This window comes from Nansenia antarctica, assembly GCF_963989245.1.
Source record: "Nansenia antarctica genome assembly, chromosome: 7".
NCBI lineage: Eukaryota > Metazoa > Chordata > Actinopteri > Argentiniformes > Microstomatidae > Nansenia > Nansenia antarctica.
The window spans coordinates 6,353,653-6,362,959 of NC_137677.1; the positions used below are offsets into that span (position 1 = coordinate 6,353,653).

At 45.3% G+C, this 9,307-nt stretch overlaps 1 protein-coding gene across 1 annotated transcript in view; it reads left to right on the forward strand.

Annotated features, from left to right (window-relative positions):
* Window positions 1-200: 200 nt before the first annotated feature.
* The window catches only part of notch2 (notch receptor 2), a gene marked incomplete at its 5' end in the record, with an annotated part of 45,977 nt that continues 36,870 nt past the window's right edge, over window positions 201-9,307 (forward strand). The window contains 2 exons of the mRNA XM_080537147.1: window positions 201-258; window positions 7,803-7,884. Of these exons, the coding sequence (XP_080393273.1) occupies window positions 201-258; window positions 7,803-7,884 (140 nt within the window). The remainder of the gene's footprint in view (window positions 259-7,802; window positions 7,885-9,307) is intronic.

Consider the following 9,307-nt stretch of genomic DNA (forward strand, 5'->3'; position numbering starts at 1 on the left):
TCAATAGGGGAAAACTAACTAACAGAATAATTTAATCTTTAATAAACCACCTGTAATGAAGTTGGGGGATGTGACTTTTGCTATTTTACGCCAGCATTAGTAGTACTGTCCTTCTTTAGCGATAGACTTTAACGTTAACTTTTATTTTACCCCAACTCAACGGAGACGGAGACGGAGCTCATGTGGATTTTACAGAAAAGATGGGCCAATTACCCAAAGTATTAGTTTTTCTTGTGTGTTGCGTTCCACTTTCTTTGGGTAAGTAAGTGCTGCTTATTCGCTTAGTATTAGTGCATTGTGATGACTTGTAGACCTAAATGCAATGTATAATATCATCTTATTTTGTTGTAGTTGCTTAGCATCTGTGTGTGTGTGATGGCATCTCTGCACACGCTTCGTCTCCTCCTGCACAGCGCAGATGGGATTTGGAACCTATGTTAATGTTGCGATTCGCAAGGTGATTTAGTTTAGTTAGATTAAAAAGTATCGAACTTCTTTCGATATATACTTTGTAAAGGTGTTACTTGCTGCAAAGTGTTGGCATCTGTGTAGCAAGCTTGCTCCAGAAAGAGCGTTTCCATGTCCTTAGTTTGAGACTAAGCAGGGTATCCGCGGTGTCTTGAAAAGTATTAAAAGTTGATAAATCAATTTGGGGAAAATCAAGACCCTTAATAAGTATTAAAAAGTCTTATCACGATTTTATGAGGTCTTGAATTTTGTAGGTATTTTTCTGAACTAGACTATGTCCAAAGAGTTTGAGTCCTAAAACGTTTAGTAAAAGTTCGTGAATTTATTAGTTTTATTAAAAAACAAAGATGACTTACAGCTCGAAGTGGCGGTGAGGTCTGGAAAAATATTGACCAGGTCTTTAAAAAGTCTTAGAAAGGTATTGAAATTAACCTCAAGATTCCTGTATATACCCTGTTAAGGTAAGAAGAATGGAAAAGTACCCCTGCATAACTATAGTAGTGTTTTTCTAAGCTGTCTACCTCTCCAGGGGAACATTGCACAGTTTATGAATATTTCATTTCGGTGATGTAGGCACCAGATCTATGTTGGATTGCACTATTATCATTTTTGGTGTTCTATAATTACGATCATATTGTGTGCCGCAATTGGGGCTGTCTGCACCGCTGGCCAGATGTGAGCGAACCATTATACTGGGGAAAGGAATTCAAAATGGACACTAAAAGAAAGTTAAGTTGAGTTAGACCAACACACACAGCGTGAAACCTGGCTTTTCTGTCACAATTATTCTCATTAATTTTGATTGATGTGAAACTATTCGGGCGATTTTATTTCACAACGTTACAATTGTAGCCTTTTGTTTTTGGGGCGTATGTTTGTGAATCTTAAATGCTGATTGGCTTCATTTAGGCTAAATGTTTCTCTTGACTGGTAATAAATAACGTCAACAATAACAATGTCCCTTAATCAGGGGTGCAAACCTGTCACCTTTTAGTCGTTTTAGCCGTTTTTACCTCAAAATAGGTCAACGATTTTCATACATGTTCTTTGTTTTCAGGCAAAAAACTATTTTGTCACCTTTTTGGGCCATCACCAGTTTGCATCCCTGTTAATGCTCATACTTGATACCCACTGTTAGATTATTATTATAAATTCATATTTATATAAATTAATATTATTAATAAATACATTCATATTATTATAAATTATGACGACGATAATAATTGTAATAGTGTCTATGGTTATTATCGCCTATTTATGGTTCTTATCACCATGATATCTTGAGATATCAGCTGATATCACCATCTGATATCACCATCCCTCCCTCTCTCTCTCTCCCTCTCTCTCTCTCTCCCTCTCTCTCTCTCTCCCCCTCTCTCTCTCTCTCTCTCTCTCTCTCTCTCCCCCCCCTCTCTCTCTCCCTCTCTCTCTCTCTCTCTCTCTCTCTCTCTAATAATCATGTTATTCATGTAGGCAATATGATGATATAGATAACAAAAATGTTATCGCTATGAATTGCTATTCTTGTTAATAGTGTTGTCATATTTCTACTATCAACACTCTTAGGCTATACAGTCAACACATTTGGCCTAACCAGACCTAAAATGTTACACAGCTTATTTCATCGCTGAGAAATGGCGCTTAATAACAAAACCTGTCTGCTCCAGGTAAGGCCAGGTAACACTGATGATATCATCAAACAGCCTTTTTGCTCAGGACAGAATATGCATATGACTTGTTTCTCACGTTTCTACACAGACAGAGACTTCTGAACAGTGAGTTACACAAAAGAACACAAGACAATGTAAAAGTGCTGCAGGCCGAAGAAGAAGCGGAATGTTGCTGTTGGTGTTTCACATTCCTCCCTTTCTCTCTCTCTCTCCCTCTCTCTCTCTCTCCCTCTCTCCCTGTCCCTCTCATACTTTCTGTCTCCCTCACTGTGCAACACTTCACTATGGTCCCCCTATTGTGTTGAGCAGAGGATGCTGTCTGTTGTGCTGTATGAAGTATCACCCCCAAGAGGAAGCCTGTGCCTTTTTGTGTGGCACACGACACACAACGATTGCTGCAGCCCCTCTTGCGTGGGTAGTAGATGGCTGCATGATGTATTTACTCAGTCCAGACGGCATGGCGTGCGTGTGCGTGTGTGTGGTGGTGGTTTGGTATTCACTCATAAAGCCCAGTGATTGTGCTGTGCACATTACTGCCCTGCTCTTCGACCCAAACTGGAGCCTGGTGTGAAATGTGATTTATGAGCGACATGCTGGGCGCTCCGCACCGAACACAAGCGTCTGTTTATTGACCTGCCCACAGTTCTGCATTACTGAGTGTCCCTCGACTCCTCGCTTCCCACTACCTCGCGCCCAACGGTGGGGCAAAGTGGCTGATGGGGCAAAGCATCCTCTCTGTTCGGCTGGCTGCAAAGACAGCTTTAAAATGGTTCTTGTTCTATGTTTTTTCTTCCCGGCACCGTCCTATGTGGTCCTGTCTCCACCCTTTTTAGCTGCCGCATCTTTCTTGCCCTGTTCTTTTGGTCGCGGGGTGGGGGCGGGGATAGTAAATAACGTCAAGTCAAACTACGGCAGCGGAGAACCTAACTGTGTGAGTGAGAGGCAATGGGAGTGTGCTCCAGATGTGTTTTTAAGTAAAGTAGAGGGAAGCGAGGTGGAATGGGGGTGGGGGGGGAGTTGACTTGGTTTGCTTAATGCATAGCCTAACAAAAGGGCTTGCTGCCAAAACCGCGCTCGAAGCGGTAGCCTCACTAGCCTATCAGTGTGATTGTGTCTGAGGACGAGAGCAGAGGAGCAGAGGAGGTGAGAAATCGGGACAGCATTGTGTGTGTGTGTGTGTGTGTGTGTGTTGGAGGGCAGTTATTGGTGGCGGGGGGTAGGGTTATGCTGCGAAGGGTTGAGGGATTATAGGAGCGTTGTGTCTGCACTGTTGAGCAGGTTAGCAAATTAACAGGGAATTAAGATGTCCTGCATTCCGGGCCCAGCAGAGCTCAGTAATCCTGGAGCCAGGGGAAGGGCTGAGCCCATGGTGCCCATGAGGGCTCTATACTAGTCTATACACACACACACACACACACACACACACACACACACACACACAGAGACAGACATACTGTACCCTATCACTGTAGTGCGAAGGCCACAGGAGCATAGCTCTCTCCTCTGTGTGTGCAGCTTCATATCAGGGGTGCTAACTCCTGGTCCTAATTGTAAGGCAAGGTTATCATCAAACTTTATTGTTGCTCTTGGCACTGGCTTATTTGTAAAGTCGCCTCCCCATAACGGTATGACCTACTACGTCTCAGGCCCTAAAACCCAGCTTGATGTTAGGTGCACTGTTTGTGTGGGCCACAAAAGCAGTAACCCTTGGGCTAAAGTGGTTTAGTTTAGCTTTCTCTCTCCCCATGCTGAGCCAGGGTATTTTATTGCAGGCTCCCATGGCAACTGTTTGGCAGCTAGATATGGGCTATAGCAATTCCAGGAAACCGGGTTACTTCCTCACTCAGTGCGAACAACTTCCTGTCCTCTCCTATATGGACTGTGGCCAGCACGCACAGGACGCCCGTTCGTGTGCATTCTTTGTCAGTGTTTCGTAATTACTTCCCCATCTCACTCCTCGGCCATTAAGTGAAAGCCAGAGCTCGTCTTGGTCGCTCCCCCCCCCCCTCCCAGCGGAGCTCAGGCAGGACAAGCCTCCCCAGGGTTCGGCTGTGGTTTCAGTGACAGAGCAGCGGTGTTGAGTGTTGAGTCTTGAGGGTGGAACCAACGTGTGCCGCGTCCACACACAGCAACATCCCACTTCCCTTGTGTGTTTGTGATTTCCGCCCACCCGCCCGCCCACACACACACACACACACACTGGAAGTTTTAGGCTACCTTAAGCGGTGATTGCTTTGTCCAGCGTCTGTCTGGAACACAGTCACAGCAAAACTCTGTCACACATGCTCCTTCGCATGTCACTCCACATGTCTGTGGTTGACTAGTCATTAGGGCTACTGGCTGTGTGTGTGTGTGTCTGTGTGTGTGTGTGTGTGTCTGTGTCTGTGTGTGTGTGTGTCTGTGTGTGTGTGTTGGGCCCTCCCGCTCCAGAGAGAGGCCGTCCGGGGACTGGGCCGTCCAGACGCCTGCTCCGCCACTCCCCTCCTCCTCCTCCTCCTCCTCCTCTGTTTCCCATTAGCTGCTCACGGCTTCGCGCTCCCATCAGCAGGGATCACAGGCTGCTCCCACCCAGACACTGTAAATCTCATCCGTTCTGCCTTTCTTCTCCTTGTCCCAACCTCATTTCATCTCTCTCCCTCCTTTTTTCGGCATCTCTCGCTCTGGCTCCCGCGCTCACTCCCACCGTTCCCCGGCAGTGTTGAGGAAAACAGATGGAAGGAAATTAAATCAAAACTTGGATAAGAGTGACGCAGAGAGGGGATGGGGGGGGGGGGGGGAATGTTTTAATCATCAGTGTATTAAAAATACCCCTGGCTTCTCCCTCAACTTAGTAGTCCAACCCTAGTTTCCCACATTTCATAGACAGAATTTGAGAGCGTCCATTAGCCAAGAGGAAAGAAAGGTTGTCTCTTGATAGACATCACAATAGCCTGGTAAGAGTTCTTTGTCAATAGAGTGTGTGGTCGTGTGCGTGTGCGTGTACGTGTACGTGCACGTGCGGTGTGTGTGTGTGTGTGTGTGTGTGTGTGTGTGTGCGCGCGCGCGTGCGTTGTGTGTGTGTGCGCGTGCGCAGCCATGCCGTACTGCTGTGGGGAGGATCCTTCCCTCCCTCTTAGAGCCAGAGCCGGTGGCCTGCTTTAGAGTGGAAATGGAATAATTAGAGGCAGCCTGTCCCAAATCCTGTGAGATCATTTCGTCTGGCATGGTGACTCTGTGTATGTGGAGCTCGTCAAACCAGTCAGGGGAAAAGAACACTTTCTCTGCTGCTCACTCTCTCTTTCCCTCCCTCCCTCCCACCCTCCCTCTCTCTTTTTTTTTTACTGCCTTTCTCTTTCTCAGCAGTCTGTCCATCTCCTCTCTCCTTTCTCCTTCCTTACAAACTTCTCCCCTTCATGTCAAAGAACGTTGAATTAATATATACAGTACTTAAAGAAAATGGCTGTCTTAGACATTAGACTCTAATGTCTTCCTCTCTTCCTCTGTCTAGTATGTGGTGTCATGGTCGCTGGTATGTAGATAAAGAATGGAGGACTGGTGTTGTGTTGTTGTGTTCGTGGTGATCAGTCGTCATGCTACAGGCTAAGTCACACATCCTGCAGCATGGGCTGTATGGATTTTGCGATGTCACCTGATATTCATTGGTCACGTGATGCTTGATTCCATGACTGTTTGCATTAGTCTTCCAGTCTTGTTCTTCTGGTTCCTCTTGACTAAAAACTAAATTGTGCCCAAATCTGATAATCACTGTATCTGACGAACTTCCTTTCTATAAGCCTATGCTTAGTGAATCTGGTAGTTCACCACTTGACGATGAACAACGAACGGCAGCCCAGTAGGCTAGACTGTGGTTCTGTTCTGTATAGCCTAAGTGTTGAGCCAACCTCTTCCTTTCTGAACTTCAGTCATACTGTATATGTGACAGTCTTGTCACAGGAAGTAGCATTAACGCTGAGCACACTTCCTGTGCAGCGATGACTGTCTTGTGTCACGTGACTCTTGGCGTTGATGTGAAATCATCTGACCTGCCCTCTCGCTTCCTAGAAATGTGCTTAAGCTATAGCAGCAGAATCTCAGTCTCTGGTTGATTCCTCCTGTGAACCCCAGGCTTAGGTTTAAACCCTCAGGTTTAGATTTACCCGTCAATCAAACCTCACTAGCAGCCTCAAGATCACCATGCCTGAATACAGCCTTTGTTGAAGAGAAAGGTGTAAACAAAAGACAGAACTGTCCATATTAAACATTTGTTTTAGGCATTTTTACATTATTTTTTTATAATTTGAAATAAGCCAATTGTGATGTTTCCCATTATGGAAAATATGTTTTGTTCAATACAAGGCAACAGTGCAACAGTTTTAATTTACCACTCTGCGTAGTCTATTGTATGTGATGGTTACAGTATATGGCTAACGTAATTCAATAGCAACTAGCTGCAAAGCAAATGACCGAATAGGTACTAACTCGATTTATTTAGCAAAGGAAAACCTCTCCTTTCACTTGGGTGCACTCGATTTGGCGATACTGTGTGGCAAAAAGATCTCACTTGGTAGAAAAAAAGCTAAAACCGTTTCAGCAGCATGGGCCTGTGTTGCAGGTTTTGTTCAGCAGTAGTCCCTTATTCACAGACTTATTTCCAGTGAGTGTTCATGTGATCCGTTTGTAGCAGCTATTCTGCCAATGTTCTAAGCTGCCATGGCTAATGGTCAAAGGTTCTAAGCTGCCAAGACTATAACCTATGTAAGCTATTATTATTTCTCAATAAAGCATTTAAAAAAGCAGCAAGTGTTTTCAATCCAATTACATAATTACAGAATAGCCTAATTAATTACCAAAATAGCCTACTCAACAGTTACAGCCGTAGGTTGTGTAGTATGGTGGTTATACGAGTTAGCAGGGAAGCCTCACCCACATACGGTCCACTACCATCCTCGCCTGTTCATCAGGTCTGGCATGCTGTTACCATACCGAAATGTGTAATCAGCACATAAAATATGATCTACTAACCAGTTAATCCACCAATCTTTTCGTCAGCTACCATATTAAATTGTCAGCGAATAAAAAATATCGGTATTTTCACCTACTAGCTACGTGTTCATCAAGCCTCAACCTTTTCCATGCCTTAGCCTTAACTACTGTTAAAATGTATTCCTGTTAGCCGGCTAAATTGTCAAATTGAGATTGGGAATATCAACATTCCGTTTGGCATGTTTTCCACCACCCAGTATGGTCCACTCGAGTTAAGTCTCTGGTTGCATCCACACCACACAATAGAGGATGTGTTTGGGCCAGAGTATCTGACTGGCAGTGAGATAGTTGGGGCTTTGTTGTCTCAATCAAGGCTTGCTGCTGTTTCTCTCGGACTGTCTGCTGCGTGTCCACTGGCTCGCTGCGGACGGCTCTGACTCTGGTTACACATTGGAGTGGATAGGCCCTGGGTGCGGGCTGCGGAGGAGTGCTCAGACCCACAGCCAGCTATCAACAGAGTTTGGATAGTATTGGATTGTTTGAAATGTATTTACAGGATAAAACCTCTTGAGATGCATCTTCTCGTTTCTCAGGGAGTCTTTGAATAAACAGATTCTGTGACGGTATTTCAAACAGAAACAGAAAAGTCCCTCAGGTCGTGTTCCTAAATGATGATGTTTTGCTCTTGTTTGTCTGTTACAGCGCTGCAGTGTCTGGATTCTGTTAAGCCCTGTGTGAACAACGCTACCTGCGCTACCTTCAGCAATGGGACGGGATACTGCAGGTAAGAGCGAGTGAGGAGGAGTGGCTTGAGGAGTTGACCAGCACCCAGATGGTTGTTGGGTCCAGGACCAGCCGAACCCTAAGTAGGGTTAGATCTAACCCCTTTGTTTCCACAGAGGCAAGAAACTGGAACACAGGAAAGCACGAATAGAGCTCTACTGTTTTACAGGGAACATTGAGTATTGGCAACCACCCGTACTGGCAACACCACCCACATATCCACCTCCCTGCGGTATTATCAAAAAGATGTCAAGGGATTTACAAGGCTGTATTTGAATTGGCAAAGTCGTAATGCATTCAGTGGCAACGCACAATTTGACTGCCTCAGTCAAGCGCACATATATGCTGATCTATAGGCGTACAGTAAAAGACTGACATGTACTGTAATTGCCTTGATATATTCCTAGTGCATTTTGACAGTTGCATCCTAGCTTGTAATTATGACCTGACTTTAAAAAGCACACTCCCATTCTGATCACCAATAAAAACACATTTCCTGCCTATGAACCTATCATATGTCATTTAATGAGATGTGAATCACAAACTGTGTCTGTTCCCAGACCTTTGGAATTCAAGAATTTAGCTGCTTCCGGAATACAACAATTCTAAGCATTCTAAGCAATGACCAAAGTTCAACCACAGTACTCAAGTACAGTACTCAAGTACAGTTCCATACTGTTCGGCAGGTGTATGACGGATAGTTCACATTTTGTGTCAGTTTTTTAGGCTACGTGTCTAGAGCCGTCCGTAAGCCAGACCGAGAGCTTTCTTTCAGTGTTCTGACGAGGGAGGGTAGGAGAAACACGAGCCAAAGAAAAGGAACAGATCATCTGCGTCACTTGAAGGGTAAATCATATTGAGCAATTGGAACAAGGAAGGAAGTTTCTACATTCTTGTTTTTCCCCCTAGTCTAACTCTGATGTCCTAAACCAGGCCTTTTGAATCATCTCAAATTCATGTTTGTCATAAGTGTCGATGATCACGACAGCTGGGTTTGTTGACGGCCGTCGGCCGCGCCTCCCGAAGCGAGAGGTCTTCCAGCCAGAGAGCCGTCAGGTGACAGAGAGCATGGCTACTGTTAGAATGATTAACCAGTCTGTCTGAACGCCGTCACACAGCCGCCGCCCGCCCGCCTGCCGGCCCGCTGCTGCTGGTCAAAAGGCTCATTGTGTGTTAGTCCCATTATGAGTTTATTAGACTTTCAGCATATTAAAGGCAAGTGGTGGTAAGTAAACACCCCCCCCCCCCCCCCTCCCGAAGACAACTATAATTATGGCCAGCATAGCGGTAGCCCTGAGCCAACCCAGGGGTCGGAGGTCAGAGTTAATTATGACCACTGTTGTGTTGACATGCTGCCTCTCAGGACCACTGGGGGCGTTGAAATGTGTTTGGACACGGAACAGATTGACGGCTGTCATTTAGGC